Below are 16461 nucleotides of genomic sequence, written 5' to 3' on the forward strand. Positions count from 1 at the left end.
AAAAAAATCCATTCAAGAAAAGGCAAGGATCCTCATTAATTTCTTCCTTGATTTTCCCACAGTGGATTTGATTGACGTTTCTCTGATTCAGCACATCCTATCAAGTGAACAAAGCCAGAGGGAGGAGCGGATTTCTCTGAACATTCAGCAAATCTCTAGAATGCTGATGAAATTGTTCCAAAGAGCAAGATTAGAAAAACCAGGCCAGGTAGATCCAAGAGCTGCTGAATTCACACTGAGCCTGCTGGTTGCCATGTATGACAGGTGAGAAGAAGAATAAATGTAGATCCATTGTGAAGTACCATAGAGTCAAAGAATGTTTTTTTTGATGGGACCTTAAAGATCATATAGCTCCCACCCCAAGTACTGCTGGACTAAGTCTGTTTCTATCACTCTCACACCATTTCTATGTGAAACTCTCCCATCTTGATTGGTTTTGCTTGGTATAAAAACTAGGAGTATTTCAGCTGTACGAATATGAGGCACAAAACTGCATTAGACAAACAGTGGTTAAATATTCCCAAAACTATCTTGAAATCCAGACCATGCTGACGTTTTCTCCAAACAACTTTACAGAATAGGTCTTCTTCTGACTTCCAAGATATTTTGATTCACTCCTAAAAAAGAACCCATATTTGCCTCTGGAGAATAGTACACATGCACAGGTCAGGAATTTACTAGTCACTTTTCGTTATTCATTTTTCTCAAGCTTAAAAAGTTCATCTACCAATTATGAAACAAAATTGATGCCTCATAACTAAGCTGAGCAGCTTGGTGAATAGCAAAGTTTCTGAAAATGATAAGGAAACAGCTCACAGAGTGTATTTTTCTTGTGTATTGTTTGTGAATAAGGAGTTAATTCACTAAAGGCAGGATTGTTTTGTGATTGTGTCAGATTTAAAAGACAAAGACTGAGTTCATTGTACAAGTTATTTATCACAGGTGAAATTTTTCCCTTCTACATCACAGCAAATTTTTTTACTGAAAGTAAATGAGATGTAAATGGTCCACAGGACGTTTTCTTGAAGCATTATTCATTACTCTTTTGATTGGTACTGCTTAAGGTCCCATTTTATCAAACTTTTTTGTAAAAAATCAATTAAGGGTAAGAATAAATGGTGTATCAAGAAACGAAACTAGAAACATCCAAGAGTATTTTGTAATTTGCGTGCATTGAGGGAAATTATTTCGAAGAATCTTCTTAACAGGACTACCTTGTTATTTTAGTCTGCCTTCTTAAGACCGTGTCATTTTCTTTTTGCTGCTATTTCTTTTTTAAAAAATAATTTCACAAGTGTCTTGACATGTATATAAGATAGAAAAAGCTTCTTATGATTTTCTAATCATGTTTTCTCTGTAGACTGCTATTCTCCACTATTAACACAGGAAAGTATTTAATAGGAGGAGCACATAGGAATTTTCCATGTTTGTGTGGTAGTTTACTTAATAAGCTTGCACAAACATCTTAAGGGAGTTTGATTGTGTACGTTAGCTTTAGTCTTGGAGTTTTTCCTTTGAAATTTCTGGAAAAACAACGATTTCCCATGCACTTCATACTTTAGAGATTATATTGCAGCTTTACACAGTGTGGGTTGGTCTAAAGACTCTTGAAGACAATTTTATGTAATGATATTTTGAAGCTTTGCAAAAGTAATATCTTAAATATAGATTTCCAGATTTTCCTGATTTGTGGTTCTGATTAATGTCTGCATTGTCTTCACAAAAAAAAAAGAGTGTCTTTCATTAGGTGCCTATGTCACAAAATTGGGTTCTAAATTAATCTACATTATTTATTATCTAATGGTCAAAACTAAATGTCCTGCTCCTGCATATATCCTTTTGATTAAATTGAGTTTCAGTGAAATTAAATGTAATCAGCCCAAGAGAAGCTCAGTGCAGATCTGAGGCCATAGTGGAGCTGCCTGATGATATATGCAAAACTCAGATTGTATCCTATATTCACTACTGTATTTGGGAAGGCTTTCCACACAAAAAAAAAAAAAAAAAGAGCAGAATTTTTTTAGGACATACATTGTAAATGTAAAATTACATTTTACTTGGGATGTGAAGTCTTTTAAGGAGATGTTGTCTTTTTGTCTTATGACTGCATGTTGTCTTGGAACAGCTCACTCTGTAATTATGTTCGGTGGCAAAGGGTTCTAGACAAAAAATATCACTGAAATGTTACTTTGGTTACATTTATACATGCAAAAGAATACTTGTTTTGAAGATTTCTTCATACATAGTACTATTCTATTCTTTAGAAGTTTGTTTTTATATTCTCAGTGAATGTAGTGTAACTTATTTCATTTTCCTAGATCTGGCACAGGGTATATCAAAACCAGATCTGCTGCAGCTGCCTTAATTTCCCTTTCAGGAGACACTCTACTGGCTAAATACAGAGGTGGGAAATACATGATCTTATACACTGCCTGAAATACTGAACATTGAGGAATATTTCCATTGTACCTTTTTTATTTTAAAAGAAATTTAGCTCTGCCATGAGAAAAGTAAATTATGTTGACTGCTTAGTTGAAGATAAAGGCTGATACAAAATAATGCTTTTCAATCGATATCTGTAGCCATCTTTGCAATAAGGAACCTCAAAAGAGGTCATAATAAAGTTTAAGTAGAGCTTCTATTTGCCTAGCAGAAAAGAACAGAGACCCCATGGTTTTAAATAAGCAATTCACAATTTAAATTGAGAACTTCTTGTATAAACATATTTAAATATTTTTCCTAATGTTATAAGAACGAGTTCATTGCTTTCTTCCTTGCTTTCCTTCTTTTTCCCTCGCTATAGGGAGAAGTATGGTCACAGCAGTCACTGAGAGGCTGCTAGCTACATAATAGAGTGAAACTTTCTGAGGGGTTTCTTTTTTAGACTGCAATTACCATAGCAGTTTGAAGATAGCTTGAAGACAGTTTAGACTCTGCCAGGATTCCAGTTTTTTTCCTTGTTTTCAGCTTTCTTCCAGTTTTACGCTGTCCCTGATGGGAAGGAGACCTTGATTACCCGTAGTGCCCTGAGAAGCCTGCTAACAGACTTAAATCAGGTAATGTCACTGCACTCCTATTGCACAACAGATTTTGTAGGAGTGTACTAACCTAGGAGAAGAGAACCCTCATGATTGATACCTGCTATGTTTGATTACCTTAATGGACTGAAGTTAATAGGACACTGTGGACATAGGGAGCTATCATGTAAAGTAGGTAAAAGAATCAAACTCTGTCCCTGTTCTCAAAAGAACCACTTGTATTAGTGAATGCCTTTGTGCATTCATGTTGCCTGAACTTACAAGTCCTGGAAACAATTGGATACAACTATTCCTAAAGCAACTCCAAACTTCAGATGTCTGTACTCACTAGAGTAGCTTGCAGTTGCTGCAAGTTGCCTTAGCATACAGGTATTTTCATCTGAACTGGTGCTGAAAATGAGATCTGAAAATTACCTCTGAGATTTAAGATTCAGCGTCCTTCAGTATTATAGTGTAGAAACAAAGTATGTTGATCCATTACAGTAAATGAGTTGGAAACAAATCATTCTGACACACCCTAAACTGTGAAACTGCATACTGATGGTGTGAATATGAACGGATTTTCTTCAGAACAGTGGGAAAATAGCATTGCTATAGATACTTCACCATCTGTGTGCTGTCATCCTCACAGCAGAGCATGATGGGAACATCTGTTTTTTATTGAGGTGTTTCTGAGCCTTTCTTCTTGGTGTAGATCCCAGCCATTGTGGGAGAAGGCTGCACTCTGTCTTGTGTGGAAATTGCAATTCATGACTGTTTCCATGGGGTGAGTGAAATTCTGATGTCCTGGGAAATTATTCTGAATGTTGCTGATTGATTAAAACTTCAAATGTATCACCACATAACATCCCCAAGTATCTACTTTTAAGAAGCAGGGCTGATCATTAGTCTCACAGTATGGGAGCATTTGTATCTAAAGAAAAGATGCTCAGTAAGATACTACTGAGGACTCCTGCATTTATTCCAAAACATGTGGAACCCAGTAACATTTTACATGAATGGAAAATTTATGCTAGCAAAATCCAGTATCAGAGCTTTTATTAGAGATTGTACATGAACCACCAGTTTATTTTAAGTGAATGTATGAACCTGAGACGTATTTTTTATAGGTTCTGAATGCAGCTATTGTTGAAGAAAAATTCCTGTCTTGGCTGAGATCAGAGCCTGCTGTTCTCCTGTGGCTCCCTACATGTTACAGATTATCAGCCACGGAAATGATTTCTCACCAAGCTAGATGCAGAGTCTGCAAAGTTTCCCCCATTAGAGGCATCAGGTGTGTCAGTGGTCTTTAACATCCACGTAAACAGTTCTTACCATTGTTTGCATACCTTACAGGCTGTAACTGATGTACTAAGTAACAAACTTTGGACGTAATCTAATTTAACCAGGAAAAGAAGGATAGAGAGAACCGCTGCAGTCTAATGCTCAAGTCTTCATCCTCTTCTCTTTAGCTCACTAGCACAGACATGACTATGAAAACTTGCCAAAGGTAAACTGGCAGTCCAAAGGTAAAGCAAATTAAACCTGTGTATTTCATTTCTTCGTTATTTTTCCTGTAACCAATTGTATTAACTGGCTCTTTGAATTTTCCATCTTAGCATCTTGGTCATCTAAGTAATGGTATAAAATGGCATAGTAGTATAAAAAGAACACTGTCCATTACTTTCTGACCAGAATGCTCAGAAAAGCATTTTACTGTTACTGTATTCTCACTAATTGTAAGCTTGCAGATTTAGTTTCTTGCATTTTTGGTTTTTTGTTTATTAATCCTATGTCAATATTACAGTTTCATGGGAGCAGCAAATAGAGGTAAGCTGGTGCATAAGAAGCATATGAAGTTGTAACTGCATGCTGAAAAATGGGAAATGGTGCTAGAACAATGGTTTCTTTCATGGACTGCATTTCAATGCAGCAAATAAATAAGATCAAAACCACTAGTGGGTTCAGAGAGAAGTCCACAGTCATTTGGACAAAATAACTTGAATTCAGAAAATGCTGAGGAAAGTCATTATTATAATAAAAAAAATATATGTTTCTTTGCATTTCAGAGTCCAGGGATCTGGGTTTCCAATAGTCAAGCTTACTTACACCAAATTCTTACTTATGGGGAGGCAAATAAATCCTTTTGTTTTCCCTCACAGGTATCGCTGTTTAAAGTGCCTCAATTTTGACCTTTGCCAAGCCTGCTTTTTCACTGGCCGTCTCTGCAAACCACATAAGAGATCACATCCTGTTGTGGAACACTGTGTGCAGGTAGAGTCCTATTGTACTGATTCATTTCCCTGTTGAGGTTCTTCATGTAGGTAAGTAGGCAGTAGGTTCTTCAACTACATGCATTATAAGGTTGTGTCTGTACTAGCCATAACAGCCGTGACATGTTAGCATTATTAGTCTGGGAACAGGGAGGAAAAAGAAAAGAAAGCAGGCTTCTAACTTTAGAAGTGTTTTGTTCTGAAGTAGCTGAATAGAGCTATGAAACATCCCAGTGCAAGTCATCTTCTTAAGGAGATTTATGGCAAGTTTTCTGTTAGCAGATAATCCTTAAACCTATGAAAAGTCCTCTCAATGTCCCAATGTTCCTTCATCCCATCCCTACCTGGGCAGCCAGTGTCTGCACTAAAACTAAAGACTGATAGACTGCTCTTGTTCTCACCCTTTCTCTGGGGTAGCATTAAAGTCTTGCCACTTCATTGTTCTCTTCCTAAAAACAAAACTCTATTGCTAACATTGTGAGAAATTATATCTGGATGCTCAATATCTGCATTAAAAATAACAGTTCAGTCCTCCAAATATTCTTCCTCATACTCCATCTGTGAGAAAGTAGGGAAATCAAATGTTAACTGATCTCCTCATGAAGAGATTTCTAAGTAGAGGCATTAAAATTAGTGTGAATGGAGAGTGAATGGGAGTGTGTGTTTGTGGAAGCACCGGAAGGAAGGGCAAGAGAGATAAAGCAAGACAGGAGATGTTGCTGCGTGGATTGCAGCCACATTTTTGCTATGGAATTGCAATTGAATCACTGAACTTAGGTTTCTTTTATGAAGTCCTTCTCTAACACAAACCCTGTAATTACTTTATAGGCCAAATATTACAGTACAGGCCAAAATCTACACCAAATTTTAAAAGATAAACCAGTCACTACGAGAAATATGATTTTTGTATCTGTTTTGTGGGACATAAAATAATCAGCAGTAAGTTGCTATCCCCATGCCTTCCACTCGTAGCATATGCTGTCCTTGTCTGGATAAGTTTTCACAGTCTTTATCAGGGATTGAGCTGCTGACTGGGGTTTGAAATATCAGCAGAGTTTTTCCTTACCGTGCTGACACCTTGTGGTAATGTTACCACCACGTTGTAAAGCACTGGGAGGCATGTGGTATGTTTTCTTTGTTTTACTGTTCAGTCTGTCAGGGCTCACTCCATGTACTGCAGCAGTCACCTGGGGCAGAATTGCTTTGTGTCCTCCAATAATAGAGCTACTGAGCTTAGTTGTTGTACATGAGCCTGACACTCCTGTGACAAATGGATGTGTATTTTACTGTATTCTAGGAGAGGAGGATGTGAGCCATAGAAGACTGTATCGACAAATGCTTTATACAAGTATAAAAGTATTTCTTCCTTAGATACAGCAGAATTATTGTTGTTACTGTGAGCTTAATCATTGTATCTACCAAAATCTTATGTTAGCATTTCCAGGCTGCCTAACTTTGATCCAGGCAGTATTTTGCCTAAAAGAATTGAAGCTGCTTTTGCCTGTGGTCCTACAGCATTACCCACCTCAGCTACTCTTCTAGGGCTCATATAGCAGCCATGAGCCATGTTCAGATGCTGAACAGATGGACTTTTGCTTTGGAGTATGTCTGTTTCTGGGCAGTACCTGTTTGCAAAATCACTTTCTGCTTTATTATCCCTCATTCCAATAGATGTCAGCAAAGGCGAATGCAAAGCACTTTCTCCGCACCATCAGGAACAACCTGTTCCAAGAGCGCTGCAGAAGAAAAGAGGCTCAGAGAAGGACAGCTCTGGAGTCAGTGGAGGAGAGGCACTTCCCTGTTCACAAAAAGACTTTGTGAGTTTCAGTTTCAGATGAATTTATCATCTCTGAATGTCAGGCTGTGGAATATTGCTTGATTATGTCCTTTGAGTAAGGGATTTTGTTATGGCAGATACCATGTCATGATTTTTCTGTTAAAAAGGGAGAGAATAACTGAGAAGTTGCTGCACATTGTTATGTAGCTTAACTTTGGTTACCATGCTGACAACCTAATGATCAGTTGTCAAATAAAATATAACTGGCTTGTGTCTTGCTTCCCTCCTTCCTTACGTTGTCTCTTTCACTACATTCCATTTCTCATACTCAGTCTAGGGTCAAGCATTGCAAATATTTACTACCTTTACAACTGCATGGGTTTTTAAGCACCTCCTCTGTGACAAAGCCATTGGAAATGAACTCTGAATACTTTCTACATGTGACCCACAGTGCATTCACTGGTATTCTACTCAATTCCCACTAAATTGCAGGCAGGTGGAATTACTCGCAATAGCCAGTAGATGATCTCACCATTCCTCTTCTTTCAGACCAAATGTTTCATGTGCTTTGGTTAATATTTAGTCATTGCAGTATTTCCACTGATCACAGTGGTTATTGAGCATTGGTGCTTATGTAGAGATTTTTCCCAATAGTTTCTCCTTCCTTGCTCTGAGATTTTGGTTGATACTTAGGTATAGAAACTGAAGGGAATGATTATAGGAGATAAGCACTAGAAAGATACAAAGGGTGAGATTCCTTCCCATTTGTAAAAAGATTTAGCAACTGTCTTGTATCTCACACATGTTCTCCAAATGAGGTTTCAATGAGACTGAAATAAGGGGAAAATGGTCAGTCCTCTCTAAAATAATTAATTTCATCTTTATGTGAAGGAGGACAAAAAAGTGTTTATAAAATTGGATTGTGCTACTCTGGTAGGTTTTCAGTTAGAAAACAATTTTTTATATACTAAAAGACCAATGGATAATAGTTATAATCCTCATGGAGAATATTATTTCAGTGTTTGTTTTTTAGAATGTGGTGAAATGCAAAACATCTTTCATTGCTAATATTTCCTCTCTTGTACTCAGTAACAAAACAGTATTTAATCATTTTGAATGTAATTTAATTTTTCTGGAAGCTATTGAGATTTCTCTTTAATTCTGTGGGGGTTTGCTTACCTACTGCTTAGGTAGCAATGAGACAAAGAACAATTTGGGATTGCCATTACAGATGTCACTGCAAGGCTGATAAATATCTAGATTTTTTCTAGCATATGATGGGCTGAACAGCAGGATACTTTGCTTTTTTTTTTGTAGTTGAATTTCCTAGTATATTTAACTCTTGGTTAAAGGAAGCAAAATAGAGAAGCAGCAAATTGCACTGAGAATAAATGGGTGGAAAGAAGAACCTGTTGCTGAGATTCTGTTGGGGGAGTGGAATTTGTTTTCAGGAACTTCATTCTTTCAACCATCATATGCCACTAGGCATAGCTAAACTTTATTTCTTGCTTAGTCAGTAGCACAGCTGTCTATTTACACTGCATTAGTTTTCTGCATTTTGATCTTCCTGGATAGCAAAACCATGTGAGTCCTGATCCTTTCCCTACTCATTACTTCCCTGTTGGTATGCAGTCCTCCTGTGGAATTGAATGCTCCATCATCACCTGGTCCTGAAAATGTGTCTTTCCCTGTGGACAACTGTGTCCCAGAGTCACCCAGGTTCACACGTGAAAACAGGACTGTAATGCAGAAGAGTGAGAATAACAAGAAGACACCAGAGCAAGGCAAGACGATAGCTCAGGTGAGCAAAACATGAAGCAGTAATAATGCTAAAGCTGTGAAGAAGACCTAGCAAGTTAATTATCTAATTGCCTTCTAATTCCAATGAAAATGTAATAGGTAGCTTCACCTTTCTGTTAAGTCCTGACCTATGGTGAAAAATGTGTAGTCTGAAAATTTAGTTTGATTTTGTTATCTTCCCAAGATTAGTGAGTGACTAACTCCTCGACTTCCATGACCTTCAGAAGCACCTGTAAGAATATTTGCTTGAGGTTTTTCTGAGCTGTTGTGAAGTAGCACGCTAAAGTTCTAGATGAGTCTGGAGTACTCTCGCTATTCTGACAGTGAAAAAGGCCATCATGTCTTCCTACTGCAAGCAAATGTCAAAGAAGAATGCCTGAATTCTTATTAGACTCAGGCCATTTTTGTTCCCATGGAAATAGCAAAAGGACAGAATGGGCCCTCTTAGGATAAACACAGAGCAGTGTCCACTCCAACTAAAATACCTAATGCACAAAAGGTCTCCAATAATCCATTCCCAGCTTCCCTCCAAAGAAACAATGCTAGTAGAATGGGTAGGACAGTGTAGCTAAAAATAAGTGCATAGCAATTTTTTCTTTCTATATTTTTTAGAGGTTGGTAGCTCTGCACTTACTCAGAATACAGGGAGCACTGGAATGTGTTCAAACCAGGTTGTCATCCACTCATCTTGCTCTTCCCAGGAGCCAAGGGGTGCAGTAACACAGAAATAGCCTCTGTGTGCCAGGTCACTCCTTTGGCTGCTACTCCTGTGCTGCCCTTTGGGAGACCTGTCTTTTAGAACACTGCTGCCCAGCTCAAGGTATAGTGCCAGCCAGCAGACATTTGCAGGAGTTGTGGGTAGACCTTGCTTCAACATAGAATTTTGATGGTTGGCATTTGTCTTTTAGAAAACAGCAGGATGGAACTTGCATCCCTGTGCTGGGATTCTGTCAGGTGCATTGTTCTCTTGCTTATTTTCTCTCTAGGCTGAGAATTCCTTTTGAGCAGTTTTATACTGATTTCTAAGACCTTATAGTGCAGATTATTTCCACTTTGATTGAAAAGATGTGGACGGTAAGTCCAATTATTGCTTTTATTAGAATCCATGAATACAGAGGTCCTGGGCAATCCAGCTCTTAGTCTCAATTTCCTGGCAGCCCTGATTCCTACCCAATTTATGCCTCAAATGTAGCTTAGCTGGAAAGTGTTTGTCTCCCTGACTTTTGGGCTACTGTTCTCTGCATGGTCCAGAGAATGCTATTTCCATCTAAAGACCAGGAGTTTCTCTTCTCTCTTCTACATTCAGTCTCACCATCTCCTTATCTCAAAGCAGTTGTGGGACTTGAGAGAGGTTGTTCCCAAATCAGAATATTCAATTTTGCAGAAATTCTTGGGAATATGGATTTCGTTCTAATTTCAAACAAATTTCCATACACTTAAATTTGTCATAGAACAAAGAATTCGTTCTATAGAATAAATTTTCCACCCATTAGAAATACTTTAATGCATCAGTTGATTATAATACATTAAATTAAAAAGGTTAACTAATAAATCTGTAAAACAGACCAAATCCAAAATTTGCCATGCACTCCTATAATAAAACTTGCAAATAAAAATGAAATGCTATTGCTGATAAAGTTATGAACAGATACTTCTTTTTGTTTTAGGCAATAGCCTCTTTTGAAGCAGATATGTTTAAAATGCACGAATCCATTAAAAGCATTCACAGTGACAGCAGGTAGGTAACTGCAGCAGTACACTGACTGAGGACTGGTGGGCAATGCTGCTCCAGCTGGAGGGCTAGAAGACATGAGTTTTCCATACTTTGGAGATTTTGAGATTTTAAAAAATCCTATCAAATGAGGATAAATAATGAAAACTCAGCAACAAAAAATTTAGATTAAGATCACTGGAAAAACAATGGCAAAGCAAAACATTTTGGTTTGCTTTAATCAGCATTTCTGCAACTGCTAGTTTATATTTCTAAAAGTAGTTTTTAGGCAAAAAGATGTTCATCCACATAAAAATGTCAGAACAGCACACTTTTTCAAATTTTTCTCTGGATAAGGCTTAATCAAAACATATTTCATAATTTGCATGAAGCTTTTAAATCAAAGTAGAATTTCTTTCTACAAAATATGCTGTGCATCAAATAGAGGTTAATAGGCTGAGGTGTAACACTTCATCACAGAAGTTCCTTCTGATAGTCAAATCTTCAACACTGTAAAATATTAATTCCTAAATTAAAAATCTCTTGGGACGCTTGTTTGCTTGGATGATATGGCAAGGAGGAAGTTAGTGTGTGAGCAACGATGCTGACATTTTACTTGCATTTTTGCCTTCCCCTCCTTCATTTTTGTAATTGTATATAAATGTCCTGTCTATATAACCATGCCTGTGACCACTGAAAGTGATGGAATCGGTGTAGAATTCAATCCCAAATCTACTCTCTTTATTTCCTTCAGTACGTTCAGTTCCCTCTGTTCGTGTTCTGTTTCATTCCAATTGCTGCTCCAGGTTCACACAAGGGCACTCCAAGATTAGAGCTAAACAATTGCAGTTCCATTGCAAGTCTGTTCTCACTTGGGAAAATGAAGAGATATGGCAAAGATCTTCAGCTTTCTTTCAGATTAGCAATCGTTGAGAGGATATTTGGGATGCTTTCTCCTATAATGCTGCTCTGACCCGGAGCTTATCACAGAACTGGGTGAATTAATCACATTACTCATGGGAAGTTCTTTATTCTTGCTTGTGGACCAGCTTCCAGCATTCACCTGTCTGTTCATAGAACTGAGCTCTGAGTTAGTTGAGGGAGGACAGTATTTTACAGTGAAGAGCCCTTAAATGTTGTTATAAGGGACCACTGTAATATGAATTCTAATTTTAAATGGTCTGACTTGCTGTCCCATTCACACAAATCTTGCATAATTCAAGTGAAACTGATGGGGCAGTTTTCTCTAAGCCAAAGCATAACCAAAAGAAAATTAATCAGGTGAAATTCTGAATGCAACAAAGCAAGGCAATAACTATTTCAGATCTGTTATATGGAGCAGTTGGTTTATTACTCTGGTGTTAACAAACTTTACTGTCTGCACCTCAGCTGTAAGGAAAGTAAAATAATTTCTACCCTGATTTCTTAGGGAAATCACAACTAGAACAGAATTATGGGTAGTATTTCTGTCATACTGTATTCCGAGTAGGTAATTTCTAAATCTCTGATATGCATGGGAGGGTGGCACTTCTGATTGCAAAAATCAGAGTGTTTATTCAACGACAACTGGTCTGTGCAGAAGCTATTGGTATCATTAAGAAACTGCAGAGAATACCATGAGCAAGAAGAAAGGGGTAGAAGCTGCTTTTACTTCGTTGTTGCCCGGGCATGTAATGGGAATCTTTTGCAGGTCAGGGAATTGCTATAAGTAGTTTGCTTCTCTACAGAGGGACTGCTATTGTCTCCTGTTGCAGCCACCTTTGTGGGAAAGGTAAAACCCCAAGATGCAAGGTTCATTCCTGGCCACAGTTCTACTCAGCTCTCATATTTCCTCATCTGGAATACTCATGTTCATGCTAATTCCATGGATACAGTCCAGCTCCTGAATTATTGGCCTCTGATCCCAAAGCTGACAAAAATCTCCTGAAGTAGTAATAGGGATAAAGCTTGTGCTAAAGTGTTTGCTCGTTTCCGTGACTGCATGTATTTGTGTATGTCTGGTCTAGCAAAAATTCCACCCTTCTGTATCTCTGGTAGGTACATGAAGAAGCAGTTCAACAAATGGAAGGACAAAATGCAATTTCTTCATAACTGCCAGGAAGAAAAAAGCTGCAAAATAGAGGCCAAACTCCAAAGACTGAGACTAAGCCATGAAAATCTGCAAATGACACTGAAGCACATGAAGGAAGAAATCAAGGTATAATGATATATATATCAAGAATTGTCACAGCTATGTGCCATTACTGAACACTAACAACTGCTTTTCCTGTAGATCAGCACTCTTAATACCATTTCATGCACCTTCCACTTGTATTTTCAGTCATCTTAAGTTCTTCCCTTCAGAGAAAGCAGATAAGGTCTTTGCAGTAGGGGTTTTCTTATCATTATGTGCATCTAGCACAGATATCCATGTTAGCAGATTTAAATAGTACTGCAATGAAAATAATGAATATCCCAATAAGAGTTTCGAACAGAAGTGTTAGATACTTCATTGCAGTCAGATCTGTTTCTGAAGAGTCAAAGTGCTGGCACTGGATAAATAAAATGTCATTCCTAATTGCTGTCTTTTACTGGGATGTAATACAGACATCGTATAGAAAATATTTTTGTTTTCAGTTGTAGTTTTCTTATCATTACAATTATTTCTGAGATTCTTAAAAGGCCTTTATTTTACAGAAAATGTTTACATATTTTTCCCCCTACAGCATTTTTGTAGCATTTTCTGCAGTGCTGTTTTAGTACTACCAGCAAACTGAAATATCAATTATTTTACAATGTATTTTCTGTATTTTGTAGACCATGTTGCAGTCGTCAGAGCATCCTTTTGCACAGTGTCATAATACAATGCCAAGAAATCCACATCTTCTGCTGGAAAGGAGAATGCAGAGTGAATTAAATCCTGCCCAAATAAGGCCTACTTCCAGGACATGTGCAGAATGGAAATCTTTGAATCCCTCAAGCTCTGTAAATGGAATGCAACTTTTACAGACACCTGAGGCTCCTACTGCAATGGACTTTATGTACTCAGATAAGCCACTGGAGTCAGTGTTCCTGCAGAGTGACAAACCCTTTATGAGAGAGCATAAAAAAGCAAAAGAGAAACGAACATATTCACCTAAACTGACAGAAAACTCTTTTGGTGGAATGGGGAATACAGTTCTTATTCCCATTGCAATGCAGATACCACCTGATGAGAAGGAAGTCAGAGAGGAATTGGAACTGCTAATGATGAAACTGAAGGATACACTGTCTCTCCAAACCAAATCAGGTATAAGTTCTCAGTCATCTTGACACTGTCTTCTTACCTTCATCCAGTTTACTCCATTATATTGTTCATAATCATGTAACTCGCAGAGGAAACTCAGCATCTTGCTTTAGCCTTTGCAGTATTATTCCATTATTGTAAGGTAAAGCATATTCCAAAATATAGCCCCTAATGTTGGACTTATTTGGAACTGGATGAGTCAAAGCTCCTAAGATGTCATCAGTCTTGGCAGTCAATTAAGGAGCAAACTTAAACTGGTGAGGGCAAGAGAGGTTTTTGCTCTTGCCAATTCTGTAACACCATAACTAATAACTCTAGTCTTAGGAGACTTCCAACAGGACAAAATCCCTCTGTAATCAATGGTCTCACATAGCAGAGCTTTGTTCAACACTCAGCATGCCTCACTTTTGATAATGGGGATGTAATAAGGAATATGACAGAAAAAGCTGGTGTTTCTAGAGGGTTATCTTAGAGATTTGTAAAGAGTTTTCTAATGCTCTGGCAGCATCCAAAAGCTTGGAAGGGCTTAAAATCTGTTCTACTTTTCAGCCCAACAAACTGTGTTGCACCAGGAGTTCTTCTCTACAGCTGAGCATGTTTGCAGGTCCTTCTCTGACCTCATCAACCAAGTAATTTCACCAGCTTGCAAATGATGGAAACTGCCATTCACCTTACAACTTCACTGAACTACTTAAGGTAATTGATGCCATGTCTCTTAAAAGAGACACTTTAAAGTGTCTCAGATGTTGCCTGTAATAACACAGCATGACAGATTTCTGCATTTACTGATTCACCAGGAGCATTTTGGAGAGCTATGTTCCTTTTCTGTTGGTGATTTCCAGCTCCCGTGCTGTGACTTCCTCAGCAGTGCAAATGATTGCCCATTTCTCTCTTTAGCTGTTGATATCCCATGGTCGAGTTACTTCCTTGGAATGGTGCTGTATTGCTTGTTGATGCCAGCAACAAGGAAACCTTTTTTTCCTGTAATGTACAGAAGGATTTTAAAGACCTGAAAAAATCGAAATTATTCAGTACCACTTCAGAGAGAAAAAATATACAGTCAATTATTTACTAACGCTCTTTGGCAGGAGATGCATAAAAATAGTAAATAAGTATGTTTGTATATGCTCAAAAACAGTTATGGTTCAAGAAAATTTGCATAATTTAAAGGGTTTTAGTTATGTCAGTAAAATGATACCAGCTTTTCAAGAAAGAAAATAGTCCTAGTTTGTATGGGATTTTTTCTGTGGTTACAAAGAAAATAAATTTCACTCTGGTGAAAAAATAAAAAAATTTTGGAAGCTCTGAGAGAAAAGTTAGGTAAATTTTATTCTGAAGCTTCTTTTCATATATAATCAAACAGTGTTTAGGATGATGGGATTGAATAGGCTAATGAAAAGCATAGGGCTTAAGAAAAGCTACTTAGCTGAACTCCACAAGGATTTTCCACATAGATTTTTCTCATAGATTTTTCTTGTATTGTATTTTTCAGAATGAGTTATAATCATCAAGATAAAGGGACTGCCTGACTAATTAAAGAGGCTAGAAATCTTATTTTCTGTTGGTAGCACCTCAGTCATCTTCTTGCAAGAGCTTGCACTGTGGTAGTGAGATTAATGAACATTCCTCATTCTTTCTGCTCATTTTTGGTCAAAGGAGGCCTGCAAACACTCTAGAATTTACAGCAAGAAATAATGGCATGCTACTGGAAGATAACAAGTGGTTTGTCTCCAGCAAAGGAAGTGTAAAGAGGGTGAAAATTAAAGAAAATAAACTTATTGGGGGAGGAGGGAGGACCCCAGAGAACAAATAGTGATGAGGTAATTGGAAAGTGAACATACCCATATCATAACATAAATATACTGTGAGATAGAAGTTTAGTCGCTTTTGCAGTACTGAGTACCAGTGCTGAGAGACATACACAACAATCCAAGGAACCTAATTGTTGATTATGGGAAGATACCCATCAGCATCTAATGAGGCTTCAAAAGTCCTTCTAGTGCATGCATCTGAATTAAACTTGGTTGGAAACAGTAGCAACTGGCAAATGCTGGTTTGGTCTGAAGCAACATCGAATAGATCTGGAGCACAAGTTCTTAAAAATAGATATTTCTGAACTACCATGAATTCTTCTTTCATGTCAGTATGTAAAGACTTAATTGTTTTCCTTGCTAAGAAGAAGTTTTTTAGCTCACAGACCCCTGTAAGATGAAAGGGACAAAATCACAAGGTCTTTATTCAATTCAGCTGACAGTGAAGGTACTTCAGTCAGACATGTTCATCCTATCCTTTTTCTGACACGCTCTGACTGAGAAACAGTAAGCCAGGGACATTACCTGCAAAAATAATTTTAGCTCACTCAAAGATCTGCCATGAAGTTTATAAGGAAAAGTGGTAGGAGGCAATTTCCAGTCTTTAAACACAGCGACGTTTTAAAAACGTTCCTGTATAGCAGATCTACTTTCATCTCATACTGAGAGCCCTTGCTTTGTTTTTTAATACAGACACTCTTTTTATGTTTTATTTTATACTTGCACTCTATCACTTGCAGTTTTACATGTAGTTAGGTGCATCCCCTTTTTTATTTCAGCACAATTAATAACAGATTGTCTCTTTAC

At 37.6% G+C, this 16461-nt stretch overlaps 1 protein-coding gene across 8 annotated transcripts in view; it reads left to right on the plus strand.

Moving 5' to 3' along the window:
* Positions 1-16461, plus strand: part of DYTN (dystrotelin) — a 129404-nt gene that overhangs the window by 7579 nt on the left and 105364 nt on the right. For 6 of the 8 annotated variants that reach the window (XM_088167880.1, XM_088167884.1, XM_088167886.1 and 3 more), the window contains 12 exons: positions 63-264; positions 2319-2404; positions 2968-3056; positions 3733-3804; positions 4148-4311; positions 5180-5291; positions 6962-7107; positions 8700-8868; positions 10535-10605; positions 12616-12775; positions 13375-13846; positions 14393-14539. In XM_088167880.1, the coding sequence (XP_088024006.1) occupies positions 63-264; positions 2319-2404; positions 2968-3056; positions 3733-3804; positions 4148-4311; positions 5180-5291; positions 6962-7107; positions 8700-8868; positions 10535-10605; positions 12616-12775; positions 13375-13846; positions 14393-14496 (1847 nt within the window). In that variant the 3' untranslated portion in view covers positions 14497-14539. The remainder of the gene's footprint in view (positions 1-62; positions 265-2318; positions 2405-2967; positions 3057-3732; positions 3805-4147; positions 4312-5179; positions 5292-6961; positions 7108-8699; positions 8869-10534; positions 10606-12615; positions 12776-13374; positions 13847-14392; positions 14540-16461) is intronic. The other 2 variants (XM_088167883.1, XM_088167885.1) reach the window with 2 other exon arrangements.

The sequence above is a fragment of the Sturnus vulgaris genome, chromosome 7 (assembly GCF_052056855.1).
Source record: "Sturnus vulgaris isolate bStuVul1 chromosome 7, bStuVul1.hap1, whole genome shotgun sequence".
NCBI lineage: Eukaryota > Metazoa > Chordata > Aves > Passeriformes > Sturnidae > Sturnus > Sturnus vulgaris.